Consider the following 16,259-nt stretch of genomic DNA (forward strand, 5'->3'; position numbering starts at 1 on the left):
ACGCACACACCTTCCTTCTTTCTTCTCTCTGCACAGCAGAGGCAAGCTCCAGAGTCAGGAGCCTCTCTGTGGACCCACAGCTCCAGCAGCCATGGAGGGGCTGGGAGAATGGAAAATCCTGAGGCTGTTCGGGGTCCACCTTTTACATCCACATGGTCCCTCACCAACTTGGAGCCTGTAGCTGGTCAGGGAATTTGCATGGATTCCTGTGCAGAACTGATCCCCACATGAGTTCTCCCAGGTCCTCTCTCCCATCTCCCCCAGCCCACCCCGAGCTGGGGCCTCCCTTCTGCTGCGAACTGCCCTTCCCCAAAGTGCTCATCATTTCCAAAGGCCCCTTCTGCCAAGGAGGACCCCTTCCAACCAGGGTGAGGCTGGAAAGGCAAGGCCACACAAGTGCATGATTTTCTTTAAAATGTTGAAATCTTGTTCATCATGGGGTTTTTTGAGTTAATTTTGATTTTTTAAAATACTGCTTTAATGAAAAAAAAATAAATTTAAAAATTTTTTAAAATATTGCATTAACATATTATTTACCTTGATTAGTAAGGGTTTAGGGGGCCGTTTTGGGCACTGCATTAAATGTTATGCCGCAGGTAAGCGCCTCACTTTAGTCCTGGCCCTGCCTCCCACCCACCAGCAGAGACCCCTCCCCCCGCCAAGAACCTCCCTCGGTCACATTAAGGTGCAAATAACTTAACCACTACATTTCTTGGGGGAATGGGAGGGCATCAAAATCACCCATAATCTTGAAAACCACAGACTATTTCCATTTACACGTTTTCGAAAAACACAAAAACTCTTGAGTTGAGGGGAGGAACAGCTTTGTAAACCTGCTGTTTCTTCCCAGGGTCACAAACACGCTCCTTCAGCAGCCCTGTGGACAAGTAGACAAGCCTATGTGTGCAGGATCGGGTACACCTGGGAAAGCCTCCCAAAAGCTTCTTTGTAACTTACCCCTGGAAGTTGGGATTTGAGGTGTAGAGGGAGGGACTCTGATGTTTTATTTTTTTTTTACTGTATGTGCATCTGTATTGTTTTGCTATTTTACAATAAGCATGTGTCATGTTCCTACTTTTAAAAATACCAATAGATTGGGGGGAGGGTGTAGCTCAGGGGTAGAGTGCGTGCTTAGCGTGCACAAGGTCCTGGGGTCAAACCCCAGTACTGCCGTTAAAATAAGTAAATAAACCTAACTATCTCCCCTCCAAAATATTTTTTTAAGTTTAAAAAGAGAAAATTCGGGGGAGGGTATAGCTCAAGTGGTAGAGCACCTGCTTAGCATGCACAAGGTCCTGGGTTCAATCTCCAGTACCTCCGCTAAAAATAAATAAATAAGCTTAATTAATCTACCCCCCCCACAAAATTTTTTTAATTAAAAAAATAAAATAAATAAAATAAAATAAAATAAAAGATGGTCTAATATTTTTAAAAAGATTTTTTTTAATTAAAAAATTTTAAAAAAATTTTTTAAATACCAACAGATTATGAGTTTGGGATTAGCAGATACAAACTACTGTATATAAAATAGATAAACAACAAGGTCCTGCTGTTGGTCCTACACAAAGAACTATATTCAATGGCTTGTAATAACTCATAATGAAAAAGAATATGAAAAAAGAATATACATATGTATAACTGAATCACTCCATTGTACACCAGAAACTAACACAACAACGTAAATCAACTATACTTTAATTAAAAAAAAATACCAATGGAAATGAAAAACAAATGACTCGTACTGCAAGGTTCCCTGCCTACATGCCAGGCACTGAGGAAAGGTCTGGTTAGAGAGGTCACTGTGGGGGGCCGGTCCTCTCACCAGTGTATGTGGGAGCAGGACGGGGTCTCCCCTGGACTGGAATCCCCCCAGTCAGGTGGAGCCCCTGTGCATGCTAGAGGGAAAGCCCCGGCCTTGGCACAGGCTGGTGGCGAGGCCCCTTCCCTGAAGGCTGGTCCACGTCCCTCTGGGTTTGGTACTTTAATTCTACAATCTGAACAAATGTACTTGTTCTTTTAAAAAAATTTTGTTAAAAACCTTTTAATTCTTATTTTAAAAGTTATCCTTACGGTAGAAAAATGGAAAAATACACATAAGCTTTTGAAAATAATTATATTTTCCATATCACATGAAATCCCAGAGAAACCAATGTTAACATTTTGTGGTGCAACCCTCAGATGTTTTCCTAATGACGTAAGACTATGTCTTCATAGGTTTTAAATAAAACTGAGGTCTCATTTACAAGTTAGTAACTTTTTTTAACTTAATATACTATAAATACCTTTTCTAGTGCTTGTTTTAAATTATAATTTTCAGGGAGTAGGGACTATATTTCACTTGTTCTAACAATGGCTTAAATTTTTTAAATGACTTCCGCTCATCAATTTCATTCATGATCTCAATTTTTAAAATTAATTTAACTGCCAAAGACCACTGCAATATTGACATACTAATGCATTCCTGACAATTCCACCTCCTTGACACAACCATAGTCTGTTTCATCATCTGAGACAGAATGGTCCCGGGATTGTATCCTCACTGCACGGCAGGATGCTCAAGCCCAGAGTGGTGAGCTGGGTGGCTTCAGGCAACTAAGTCTGAGGCAGAGAGGGGTACAGACCCCAAATGACAGGTAGCCCTAGCCAGGAGGACTGTGGCTGCCCTTGGCCACTGGCGTCTGCCTCCTCACTGCCTGTTCTCCCCAAATCAATCACAGTTCCATCCGAATAGCTGCCGTCTGTACACTCAGCCTCTCAAGGGCCCCTGACTTTCCAGGCTTCCAGCTTCCCCTTCTGCAGCCCTGCCCACAGGACTCAATTCTTGGCCGTCAGAAGGCAGACAGGCTCCTAGCTTGCCCAGCCCTTGGACTCTGGGGCATTATGGTTTAGCTTCTGCAGAACAGGCCATGTGGCTCACAGGCAGGTGTCTGGATCTGCAGCATTATCTGCTCCCTTTGACTCAGAGCTGAGGATGCCTGGGGCAGGGAACAGCCGGTCCCTCATACACAGACTCTCCCAGGCCAGGGAGAGGCCTGCCAGCCAAGACAGTGGCCCTGAGCCATGGCTGGTGGGAGCCAAAGCCAGCCACCCTTCTGAGCAGGATTATGTGGGAATCCTGCTAAAACAGGCAGGTGCTAACACAGGACAGGGAGATGAGGAAGCCTGTGCTGGGGACAGACAGCCCACAGGACGGGTCAACTGTCCAGACCTGGCCATCAGCAAGGTGCTGACAAAGGGTAAATGCTTTTCCCAAGGAGAGAAACCTCAGAAGAAATCAAACGTACCAACACTTTTGAGATAGGTTTTTGTATTTTAGTACAGGTAAGAAAGCAGAGGCTTAAAGAGGTTCGGATTTGCCAAGGATCCCACAACGAATAACCGGGAAACCTGACTTTGAACCTGTGTTTCTATGTCTTCGAAGCCTTTTTTTAACCACTACGTTGCCCTCTGTCTCAAGCAAGTAGTGTATAACATCATTTAGGAAGAATTTCAGAAATATATGTAGAACTCTCTAAATTTTTAACCGTCATTAATAGAAAAACTAGTTAACAAAAATGGTCTATTCCTGAAGAATTTTGTTAATAGAGGTTAGTATTACCTCTTAAATAACTCATATTTTGGTAATTTTATTTCCTTGAGTGAATTTACTGGAGAAAACGCCAGCTGCATTGATTCTCTAGAATGTAAAATGAGATAAATTAAATTTCTCCAGGAGTTGCTACCAGGAAGACTTGAAGTTTATAAGAAAAACGTGTTAGACATAGACTATTGTAAAATAAATAATTAGGAAATTAATAACATTTTTAATGCACTAAGTGTGTTCATAGGGAAGTTCCACTTCTTTATAACGAAAAAGAACAATTTACTGCTCCAAGATAATAGAATGAAAAAATATTCATATTAAAAGACCATATCATTTTACTCTGTTATTCTTTTTTATTGGGCTGAACTGTATGATTCAGGGGTTGGTCAGAAGTTGAAGCTGAGAAAACAATAAAATAATCTATTTGGTTAAAAAAAAAAAAAAGGTAAATATTTTTTATTTCCAAGAGCTTAGGTCTTTCTGTCCCCCTAGTTCAGGACCTGGCTCTGCAGGATCGAGAAAGCTGTCTGTGTTTGACAACAGGGACACAGCCTCAGGAGAGGTGGTGGAGCAGAGAAGGAACTGTATTTGTGGCCGTTTATGAACTTGTCACTTTAAGCAGCTATTCTTAAAATAGAAAAAGCAGTGTTCCAACAGGAGCGGAGACTCAGCAGTGCCAGGCAAGAATGCAGAGGAAAGACCATGGAGACTGGTCTCCTGGAGTTCCAGCCTACATCCATCACCGAGCAAATTAACTACATTAATCAGGCGAGGGCGGCCAGGCTATGAGTGTTATCACTCAAACAAGACCTTCAGTCGGGGTGGAGTCTACACAGCTTACTCAAGTATTCCTTCTGCCCCATCCAACACTTCCAGGTGTTCTGGAAACAGATTTCCCCATCCCGTCACCTTCCCACTGCCCTCTCAGCACTGGTACCCCACAGCACCCCCCCTACTGGGCCTGCCCCCAAATCCTGCCCTGCTAACCCACTCCCTGCAGCCTGACAAGAGGAGGTCAACCTGTTTCTGATCAGTGTCATACATGTGGGTTTGAGCATTAACCAGAGCGTAGATGCACCCCAAGGGCAGGGATCAATCTTCTCCTAGCTCTAGAGGTCCACACAGATCTCCAGCTTCTGACACTGTTGGAACACCTAAGGGCTCATACTGAGAGACAATTAAACATTGAGTAAAACTCAAACCAGAAAAAAAATTCAAAGAAAAATAATTGAATGTTTATCCAGCTTTCAGCATGGGGAGGAGTTTTTAAACCTTGTGTAATAGATGAAATCCCAGAAGATTAGCTTAACAAACTTGACAGTATAAAATCTCCAAAGTACATATACATATTTAAGTACAATGATCATTTTGCACATGAGGATGCTAAGCTTAGGGAGGTGGAATAATCTGAACAAGGGCACATCGCTCAGCTTGAAAGGAGCAGAGCTGGGATTCCAACCCAGGAACGTCCAGTGTGAAAGGAGTGCCTTTCACCACTGCGTGCTAGTTACTGGATGCTAGAATGTGTGAACTACACACACAACTGCATAGACACACAGATACACACAAGAATGTACATTCAAATATTTGTAGTAAGTGACAAAGAATATCTTTATCATTTTTTAGAACTTGTGTAGATTTATAAGTAAAGCATGAAGAAGGAAATAAAACCATATTTAAAAGAGGAAATATAGCACGAAAATAAATGTTCACTCTCCCTAGTGATAAAAACACAAATGAAACTTTAATAAGGCATTTGCTTTGGCTTATTAAATGGGTGGGGAAAAAAACCACACTGGCCATGACTGATGTAGTGAAACTGGTATCTTCAGGTATTACTGGGAACACTGAGGATACCTCTGCCCTTTAGGAAATCAGTTTAGTTCCACACATCAAAAGTTTTAAGTGTCCTACTGGTTTTCTTTAATTGAAGTATAGTTGGTTTACAATGTTGTGTTAATTTCTGGTGTACAGAATAGTGATTCAGTTACATATATACATACTCCTTTTCATATTCTTTTTCATTATAGGTATTGAATACAGTTCCCAGTGCTCTACAGAGGGACCTCGCTGTTGAACTATTTTATATATAGTAGTTAGTATCTGCAAACCCCAAACTCCGAATTTATCTCTCCATCACCCCCTTCCCTGGTAACCACAATTTTGTTTTCTATGTCTGTGAGTCTTTCTCTTTTGTAAATAAGTTCATTTGTGTGTGTTTTTTTCAGATTCCATGATATCATGTGATATTTTTCTTTCTCTTTCTGGCTTAGTTCACTTAGTATGATGATCTCCAGGTCCATCCATGTTGCTGCAAATGGCATTATTTTATACTTTTTTATGGCTGAGTAGTATTCTGTTGTAAATGTATATCACATCTTCTTTATCCAGTCTTCTGTTGATGGACATCTAGGTTGCTTCCATGTCTTAGCTATTGAATATAGTGCTGCTGTGAACATTGGGGTGCATGTATCTTTTCAAATTGGAGTTCCCTCTGGATATATGCCCAGGAGTGGGATTGCAGGATCACATGGTAAGTCTATCTTTAGTTTTTTAAGGAATCTCCATCCTGTTTTCCATAATGGCTGCCCCAAACTACATTCCCACCAACAGTGTAGGAGGCTTCCCTTTTCTCCACAGCCTCTCCAGCATTTATCATTTGTTAAATGTCTTTCTGTTAATAAACTCTATCTTCAATCATTTAACAGATACTACTGTGAATCCATTATGTACCAGGCATTAACCCAGGTGCCGCTGGAGGAACGAGACAGAAGTGTGGGTCCTGACACTATGGATAGCCGTGCCAGCCCTGGAATGACCAGCTGGGGACTCTGTGTATGGGAGATAAACACTGTCCTTGTCTAGGCCATTGTTGTTGGGGGTTTTCTATTACTCGTGGCTGAACCTAATCTCATTTCCACAGAAGCTAAGTGAGCTTTCACCAGCTGGTGTCTGGTTTCTTAAAGGAGGAGCAGGCAAGATCATCAAAACAGAAGGAGAAGGTGGGAGGGAAGTGGAGGTCTGAGTCGAGAGGAACACAAAAGCACACAAACCAAAAGAGAAAATAATAAGTGTTGATGAGGATATGAAGAAATAGGAAACTCTTCTGCACTGTTGGTGAGAATGCAAAACAGTACAGTCACCGTGGGAAACATATGGCAGTTCCTCAAAGAATTAAAAATAGCATTATTGTATGATCCAGCAATTACAATTCCGGAATTGAAAGCAGGATCTTGAAGAAATATTTGTACACCCATGTTCACAGTGGTATTATTCACAGTAACTAAAACATGGAAGCAATTCAAGTGTCTGTTGACAGATGAATGGATAAGCATGATGTGGTATATACACACAATGGAATATTTCTCAGCTTAAAAAGTGAGGAAATTCTGACATTTATGCCACAATGCAGGTGAGCCTTGAGGACATTACACTAAGTGAAATAAGCCAGTCATAAAAAGACAAGTACTCTGTGACTCCACTTACATGAGTTACTTTCAATAGTCAAAATCACAAAGAGAGAAATATACTGGAGCTTGCCGGGGCTGAGGGAGGGGAGAATGGGGAGTTACTGCTTCATGGGTACAGACTTTCAGTTTTACAAGATGAAAAGAACTATGAGGGTGGATGGTGGTGATGGTTGCACAACAATGTGAGTGTATTTAACACCATTGAACTGTACACTCAAAAAAGGTTAAGGTGGTAAATTTTATGTTATGTGTATTTTACCATAATTTTTTTAATGTGGTATCAGACTAAGAAAAAGGCAATGCAATTAGTTAAATATGTGCGATTCAGTTGCATGGCCCCCGAATATTATGTGTCGTGCAGGGAGTGAAGGGCGGTGCGGGGCACCTTTTAACATCAAGTAGGTGAGAGTTCAATGTTCATTTATTCACGTGTTAAACATTTTTGGAGCACATACTCTGTTCTCAGAACTGTTTCAAGCTCTAGGGACACAGAGGTAAATAAGATAGAAGCTGATCCTAGTCTAGCAAGGCAGGCAAGCCACGAAACATGATTAAACATAAGAGTGATAAGTGTGCTGTTGGAAATACGCAAGAGACTTTCAGAAAAAGTCTCCTAGCCAAGACCTGGAGGCAGGAGTAGAGGTCAATGCAAAGGCTTGGGGGGTGGGGGGCGGGGTGGGATCAACACCTCCCTACCCTCTTCCCCAAACCCCCACCCCCACAACCCCTTGGGATGTAGCAAGTAGTTTCCTGTGGCTGCACTTCCCAGTGTGAACGCTGAGGGCGTGAGGAGGATTCACTACAACTTTCCTTATTCTTCACTCTGTATGTGTGCGCACATCTCTCCTCTCCTAAAACATAGTTGTAAAAACAGTGCTGTCATTCAGGTACTTGGCACTCACAGTGCCATTCTTGGGGATCAATAAAAGCACTTGAAACTGGAAACTACCCACCCCCCATAAACAAAGAGTAATATCTTTAAAGAATGAACAGTCATCTGTGAAAAAATAACATTTAAGATCATGGCAGTCTTTAAGGAAAAAAATCATGGCAAGTAAGTAGAGCATTTAAATATCTAAGAATACTCTTTTGTTTTATTTTCACAAGTATTTAGCTGTGATCATTTCTGTGAAAAAGAAAGTCTTCTACGACAATCAAGTTGTTTTAAAAATCTAAATGTAATCAATATTGGATATTAAATTTTATTAAATATTTTTCAGATATTAAAGAAAAAAGCAAGCAAGCAAGAAAGTCTTCACTTGGCTTCTAATCCCACTAACACAGTCCAGGGTGGCCTGGTCAGAGCTAATGCAAAGGCCACATCTGAGCTGGGAGGCCGTTTAATAGTTTCCGAAGAGAGAAACTGGTGAAGGTTACAGATTCGTGCACTGGGGTTTAACGCTGCCCTGGGCTGCCCTGCGCCTCCTCACACATACAGATGGTGTACAGCGTTTAAGACAGAGCATCAGGGCTGATTGAGGACAAGTTGTCCTCTTCTCATGAAGAGCAAGCCCATATCTGAAATCTGTTCCTTGACCCTTGTCTTAACTTCAGCCCAAAACTCACAAAGTAAGATACAGTTAGTCCCAGAGAGCAGGTTTAAACAAGCGGGCCAACACTCTACAGTGTTGAGATGTGGTACTCAGGCTACTGCCTCTACGAGAAGTCGGCTCCTCCCCTCTCCTCACACATGTGCTGTTTGGGAAGCAAGGCGCCTACGACCAACCCGAGGCAGGTTCCGTAGAACACTGGTACCCAAAGTGTCTGGTTTCCTGCTGCCTCACTGTTCTGGAGTGAGATCCCATTGCTCAGCAATCTTCATGGATTTTCATCATGTGTAAGAGTATTTGAACTCCTGGCAACAATATCTTTATTAACTTAAAGCATTTATTTCGTTGGAAAATTTTAAGAGTTTTATATTTTTAAAAATTATAATGGCTGTCATTCTACAAAGCTAACCAACAGTTCCTCTTATCTGAAGTTCCTTTCTTGTCAAAGCTGGAGATTTCTAGTGTAGGTGAGGCAAGAAAAAAGTCAGCTACTTCCATTAATGCCAAAACTAAGATGATACTTGTGCTGTGACAAAATATGAACAAAACTGGACATTCTGATTAAACTTAGGAGATAGTGAGAATCACAGAAATTAATTGCAAAATTATCTATTCGTTGTACAACAAAGAGAGGTACTTTGGATATTCCATACATTTGGATAGAACCCATATTTTGTGTTAACTGGCTGATAACATCTAGAAATGCTTTCACCAGAAAAATCCATGAATTCACATGCATTCATACACACACCAAGTGTGCGCATACCAAGTCTTTCTGACTTCAGAATGAACTTAAACTATATGTATTTATTTATCTATGCGTGTGTTGAGTATATTTTTAGGCCTCTACTATAATGGGTATCTGAGATACCGAACTCTGAACTCTACATTCACTATGTAAGTCCAATCTATGAATAAACTGTTGTTGGGGAGGGGAGCCTGATATACTAGTGCATGAAAAAAGTCTCTAATATTGGGAAAGGGTGGAGCTCAAGTGGTAGAGTGCGTGCTTAGCATGCTTGAGATCCTGGGTTCAATCCCCAGTACCTCCTCTAAAAATAAAGTAAAACCTAATTACCTCCTGCTGCCAATTAAAAATAAATAAACTTTTAATTAAAAAAAAGAAAAGAAAAAAGTCTCTCATAAAGGTGAAGAATGCCTCCTCACCGAGGCTGTGGAGAAAGGGGAACCCTCCTACATTGCTGGTGGGAATGCAGTTTGGTGCAGCCACTATGGAAAACAGTGTGGAGATTCCTCAAAAGACTAGCAATAGTCTTACCATATGACCCAGGAATCCCACTCCTGGGCTTGTATCCAGAAGGAAATCTACTTCAGGATGACATCTGCACCCCAATGTTCACAGCAGCACTATTTACAATAGCCAAAACATGGAAACAGCCTAAATGTCCATCAACAGGTGACTGGATAAAGAAGATGTGGTATATTTATACAATGGAATACTACTCAGCCATAAAAACCGACAACATAATGCCATTTGCAGCAACATGGATGCTCCTGGAGAATGTCATTCTAAGTGAAGTAAGCCAGAAAGAGAAAGAAAAATACCATATGAGATCGCTCATATGTGGAATCTAAAAAACAAAAACAAAAACAAACAAACAAAAACAAAGCGTAAATACAGGACAGAAATAGACTCACAGACAGAGAATACAGACTTGTGGTTACCAGGGGGGTGGAGGGTGGGAAGGGATAGACTGGGATTTCAAAATTGTAGAATAGATAAACAAGATTACACTGTATAGCACAGGGAAATATACACAAAATGTTATGATAACTCAGAGAGGAAAAAATGTGACAATGAGTGTGTATATGTCCATGAATGACTGAAAAATTGTGCTGAACACTGGAATTTGACACAACATTGTAAAATGATTATAAATCAATAAAAAATGTTAAAAAAAAAAAACCACACACCTTAAAAATTGAAAGGCAAAAAAAAAAAAAAAAAAAGAATGCCTCCTCACCAAAAAAAAAGGAATTAGAAAGTCCAGAAAAAAAAGAATGGAGATCTAATCATAATATACTATTTAGCTTTGAAATAAACTTTACATGTTGTGACAATCTAACTAGTGACTATTGTTTTTCATTAATGAGCCTTTTGGAAACATTGAGATTCTTAACGAATATGCTTGCATTATCTTGATTTTTTTCAGTTTGTTAACAAACTTTCATTTCCTTTCCACTTGTTCAGGTTTTGTTTTATATATTTCAATAAGAATTTCTCATTTTCCCTAAAAGATAGGTCCTATGCCTCTTATTAAAATTTTCAGAAGCTAAAGCAAGAAAAAGGAATTTTTGATCATTATTTTAAAGACAGAGCCCACTGGCTGCTCTCGGAAGAGCGAACTGGACAGGGTGACGATCAGCGAGTTTACCTTGCGTTTGCCACCAGGCAGGACTACACAAAACAGCCCTCCTGGTGTGTTTCTAAGCTCTGGTTTCTGAGGGGGAGTATTTAAAAAGAAAAGCAACAGCCTGTACACTGTATAAAATAGCACACGGAGTGAGCATGAAGGGTCTGTGGGATAACCTGTTTTCTTCCTTGTTTATTTAAGAAAAAAAGGCAGCATCCCACAGTGTACAGAGAAAAGTCACAGAGCAAAGCCAGATGCAGCACCAGCTCAAGTTCTACTAAGGCCCAGGATGACCAGATTCCAAGGTGGTCAGAGATCTGGAGCAGATGGACAGCCGTAGGTGGCCAGAGGTAATGAGCAAGTTCAGACGGCCCAAGCCTTCCGGGGCCATTCCCCAGGCAGCGCAGGGAGAGGCCACGCCCACTGTGGGTGCAGGGGTCGGGGAGGGCAGTGCAGGACAGGGACCGTGCTGGCCTGGGCCAAGAGCGGTGAGAATCAGGAAGGCCTGGTCAAAGTAATGATCTAGAGGACAGACAGGTAAAGGCTGGGTCTCACACCGGAGTGAGGAATGTGGGGATTCCCTGGGGTTGGAGGCCACCTTCCTCTTCCGAAGCAGGTTCCACTGCACCTGTCCCCAGTGATCACGGGCCAAAGGCTGGGATTTTCCCTCTACTGTGGCCTATTTCCCTGGAACTCTGGAAACCACATCCATGGTCACTGTCTTGTTCTGACAAGGTACCACCAACATTAACCAAGAGAAACTACCCGCTTAACCACACGGTCACAAAGGCACACCTAGGACCGCTGGGCGAGAAACAGGACAGGCATGTTTGTGTCAGGCAAACTCAGCTGGGGACCATTCCAGTTTTGAAGAACACTGAGTATTCGCTTTTCAAGCAGATCCACTGAAAGCTTCCTTTAAACAAGTTTTCCGCTAGGCATTTGTCTACGATCATGTATAAAGTATGTGCTGACTCGTACTTTTTCCGCAACGTGTACCTAATTTACAATGGGACTCTTGGCTTCCACGGAACCTTCCTCTCCTGGACCTGTGATGGCTCCTGCGAGGACTGAATCCCTACACCTCTGCCTCTCTTTATCTGTTCCCTCCCTCCCTGTGTCTAAACACAGGTATTCACCAAGAGAGCTTCTCTGGGGACCTCTTATCTGTTGATTCTTTCTTCTGGAGTGACCATCACCCATTTCTTTAAACTGTCGCTCTGTGCTGATAAAAGCTGACAATCACAAGTGCTTGCTATGTGCCAGGCACGTACTGAACTCTGATTGAATCCTCACAGCAGCCCTATAAGTAGACACTGTTATTAGCCTCATTTTTATACATGGAAAACCTTAGCCTTGGGGAGCTGAAGTCACCTGCCCAAGGTCACCCAGCTATAAGGGACAGACCTAGGATCCAAACTTGGCCCGATGACCTCAGAGCCTCTGCTGGTGATTGATGACCCTTCTATTCATTATGCTGTTCCATGCACTCTCTTGCCTGGCCACCCTTTCCAAGGTGCCAGGGCCATCTCCACCAGCCCCTCAAATCCAGAATGTTGACCACCAGACATCAGAGCACACTCATTGACATGTTCGCATTGGTTGTTAAAATATTAAAATACTCCCAGTCCCTGCTGCCTGGCAGTCTGTTCCCGCCCTAAGCCGTCCCCATATCCAGCAACCCTGGCATGGTCCTGGGGGCAGTGATTGCCAAGGAGGGTGGTTCAGGGTGGTGCGGCCTTGGTCCTCGCCAGTGCTACCCCTGAGGTTAAATATTGTTAATATCACTTCTGCCTCCTCCTCCTCCTTCTTTCCTCACAAACTAGTTCCTCATTCTGACTTCCTTATTTCTGGGGCCCGCACCTCACTCTCCAGCTGACCTTACACAGAGCATCCTCTGAGCCCTCCTATCCTCTCCCCTATGACTCCGCTTCAATTAGTGACCTTGTCCTGTGGCTTTATCCTCTTCCACTCTCTGCCCTTCCTCCTGTCTGTCTCCTCCTGTCCCTTCCCTATGATTTCCACCCTGGAACAGACCCTTTCTACCCCTGTTTTCTTAGCCCCTGCCAGACTCTCCCATCCCCCTTCCCCTTCCTTCTCTGCATCCCTGAGAACAGGTATTCAAGGCCAAAGCCTGCTCTCCCTGCCGGCTCCCTCCTGAGGAAGCCACCTTCAAACCCAGGGGGTGATCCTACCCTTGCAAATGCCACCTTCATTAGAGCTCCTTATACAGAGAAGGTATTTAAAATATTTATTTAATTCTATTAGCTGATGCCCACTTGTGTTTCCAAAGTTTTCTACCTTAATCACAACCTTCTTGTCCTTGAAGCAGGAAAGTTATTGCCATCCCCTCGGTGCTAACAACAGCCTTGCCCCACCCCTACCTCTGAGAGCGGGAGAGCCTTGCAGGCAGCCCTGAAGTCTCCAGTGGTTTCCCTTCTACCCCTTTTCTCCCAAATCTAAGCTGACTGTCCCATCTGCCCAATTTCTGAGCATCCATATGCCAAGTACCGTCTCAGTGCTGGGGGCTCAGTGGATGTGGTACGCAGTGCAACCCCTCCTCCCCCCACAATAGCTCATGGTTAGAGCTGAAGGAGAAAGATATTCACATGAAGAGGCAAATGGTGGTCCACCATCTACCTCCCACAGCGCCAAAGGGATGCTCTTGCTGAGCCCCAGCCTTGGCGAAAGCACTCACTGAGCGTTTGGTCCATGCAGAGTCCTGCTCCACATCTGATAGCTCTACCACCTTGGGAATATTGCTTAACCTCTCTGCCACTCAGTTTCCTCATCTGTAAAATGGGATAGTCAGTAAGATACTCCATAGGGCAGTTGTGAGACTTAAATGGTATGTGTTTAGAACCGTGCTTGCCACAGATTCTATACACAGGAAACTTAGCTATTATTGTTAGCTTTATATTATTTGACAAAGTATTACAGGAAATTAGAGATGAAAGATACCTCTGCAAACTATCTCTCAGGATTTCATATCTTCTGAAAGTATAAGCTCAGAGGAAAATAAAGTATAAATCCAGAAAGTTCTCTCCCTTGGACCTTCACCCAACCTCTAACTCCCAACCCAGACCTCCTGTCTGCCCCCTCCCCTAGCCACATCTGTGAGTCTGCGTTGGGGACAGCTGGGGGGCTGCTTTAGTGTGGCCTGGGAGCCTCTAAGGATGAAGGCTACAGCTCTCACCCCATCTCACGCCTTGTTGGCCTTACAGATCTAGTAAACTTATTCAACAACTATTTGCTGAGAACCCACTGTGCTTTCAGCCTGTGCGAGGGGCAGTGGCATTGAAAGCCAGTACAGGACCTGTCCACAAGGTGCTCACATGCTTGGAGGCCCTCAAACTCAAAACCAAAAACCGACAAATGCTATGAAGAAACAGAGCATGTGCTATTGGACACAATCAGGAAAGGGTTCCCTGAACAGAAAACACTGGGCAGAGATCTGAAAACTGAGAGTCACACTTTGAGGGGAAGAAAGGCATCTCTGCGCTGCTTTTTCCCACAATGCCTGTCATGGGACCCAAAAGTCTTATATTCCACCTGAAGAAAGCCCAGGCCTCCGTGAGGGCCCGGCTGTAAGGATGCTCACCTTCTCTCCGGAGCTGCCATAGCCCTGCACCCTGCAGGTGCGCAGGAAAACTCCAGGAAAGGGGGCCTCACACGGCAGAGTCTAAATTGGGTCCCCGAAGCCACATGGCCAGCTTTCTCCACCCAGCAGCCCTCAGTGGGGGATAGGAACTTGCTGGGCAGCTATGAAGCTAAGTGAGGTGCAAGCAGGATTCCAAGTAAGGAGCTGGAGCCGCTTGGCAGTGAGAGGTCAGCCTGGAGGCGTTGCTGACTTCCTGCTCCTGCCCTAAAGGGATGAGGGCGGTTCCCCGGAATGACAAAGTACAGATCGTTGAGAACCTGAGGAGTAAGAGGATGCGGGTGGCGGGGAGAGGGCTGGATAGAGAGGGGCAGGCAGACCTGCTGCCTCCGGGCTGGGCCGGTTCTCGGGCTCGGATGCCCCCACCAGCTCGCAGGGTCTCACACACGCACTGGCCTTCTGGGCGGGGGCAAAGGCTGGGAGGGGCTCAGGAGACGGGGCTCCGGGACAGGGCAGAGCTCCTGCTAGAGAATCCCTCCAGGGTCTGCGGGAGGAAATCGGGCGCTAACCGGGCTCAGACAGGCGGCACGTTTCTGCGGACCTGGAAAGCCCATCAGCCCGATGACGTTCGCCCCAGGTTCTCCACACGTCCCCACAAATCCGCACAGGGCGCAGCCTCCGGGGCCACTGGCGACTCTCCCCGGACGGGTGGCTCCTCCCTTTGGGTCTCGGTTTCCCCAAGTGTGAGGAGAGGGGGAAATGTCCCGACTCTAAGGTGGCTTCGGCTACACCCGTCCGCGGTGTCCGGGGCCGCTGGAGAGGAGCCCGGGGTCCGGACCCCGAGGACCCGCGGGCGCACAGGGGACTGAGCGCGGCGCAGACAGAACTGCCCGGGTTCTGTCCCCGAGCACGGGACAGGGGCCCACGGCTCCCCTCGGGGCCCCAGCTCCCAAGCCCGGCGGTGGGCCGCCCGCACTGCCAACTCACCCAAAAGTTCGCCTTCAACAGTGAGCCCGTCATGGTCGGCGCGCCAGGAGCGGGGAGAGCCAGGGCAGGCGCGCCGGGACAACGACAGTAGCAGCCCGGGGAGCTCTGCCGTCAGCCCCGGGATAAGCCCCGCCCCGCGCCCCGCCCCGCGCCCCGCCCCGCGCCCGCCCCGCGATGCCCACACCACGCGCACCGCCACGAGCTGAACGGAGGGGTGTCAAGCTACCCCACTCAGCGAGCCCTACATCCCCCGGTCCTTTGGGAGGCCTTTAAGGATTGGAAACCGGTCCTGTCGCCTCCCCGAACTCGGCTCGGTTCCTGCCCAAAGCCCCCTCCTCCCAATTCCTCGAGTTGAAATCCAGGCTCAGCGCTGTGGTGGAAGGACCCCCCGCTTAATTGGAGGTGGTCGCGGGAACCTGGCGTGGGCTCGGTGAAGCCCAAGCATTGTCAACGCTCAGCGGCCGCCATGGGTGTCTGCGCTTCGTCGAGTCAAGCGCAGGACCCCAGAGGCACCGCCACAGATAAGCTCCTGGGCATATTTTTGTATAAAAGTCGGTGCAGCCACTTTGGAAAACAGTATAAAGATTCCTTTAAAAACTGAAAATGGAGTTACCATATGATCCAGCTCCTGGGCATATATCTGTGGAAAACCTTAATTGGGAAAGTTACCTGCACCTCAATGTTCATAGCAGCACT

The 16,259-nt window shown here is 45.2% G+C and overlaps 1 protein-coding gene across 1 annotated transcript in view; it reads right to left on the minus strand.

Moving 5' to 3' along the window:
- Window positions 1-15,693, minus strand: part of PSTPIP2 (proline-serine-threonine phosphatase interacting protein 2) — a 74,588-nt gene extending 58,895 nt beyond the window's left edge. Inside the window, exon 1 of the mRNA XM_032470443.1 lies at window positions 15,564-15,693. Coding sequence (XP_032326334.1) covers window positions 15,564-15,596 — 33 coding nt within the window. The 5' untranslated portion in view covers window positions 15,597-15,693. The remainder of the gene's footprint in view (window positions 1-15,563) is intronic.
- Between the last annotated feature and the right edge of the window lie 566 nt (window positions 15,694-16,259).

Source organism: Camelus ferus, chromosome 30 (assembly GCF_009834535.1).
Source record: "Camelus ferus isolate YT-003-E chromosome 30, BCGSAC_Cfer_1.0, whole genome shotgun sequence".
In the NCBI taxonomy this organism is placed as follows: domain Eukaryota; kingdom Metazoa; phylum Chordata; class Mammalia; order Artiodactyla; family Camelidae; genus Camelus; species Camelus ferus.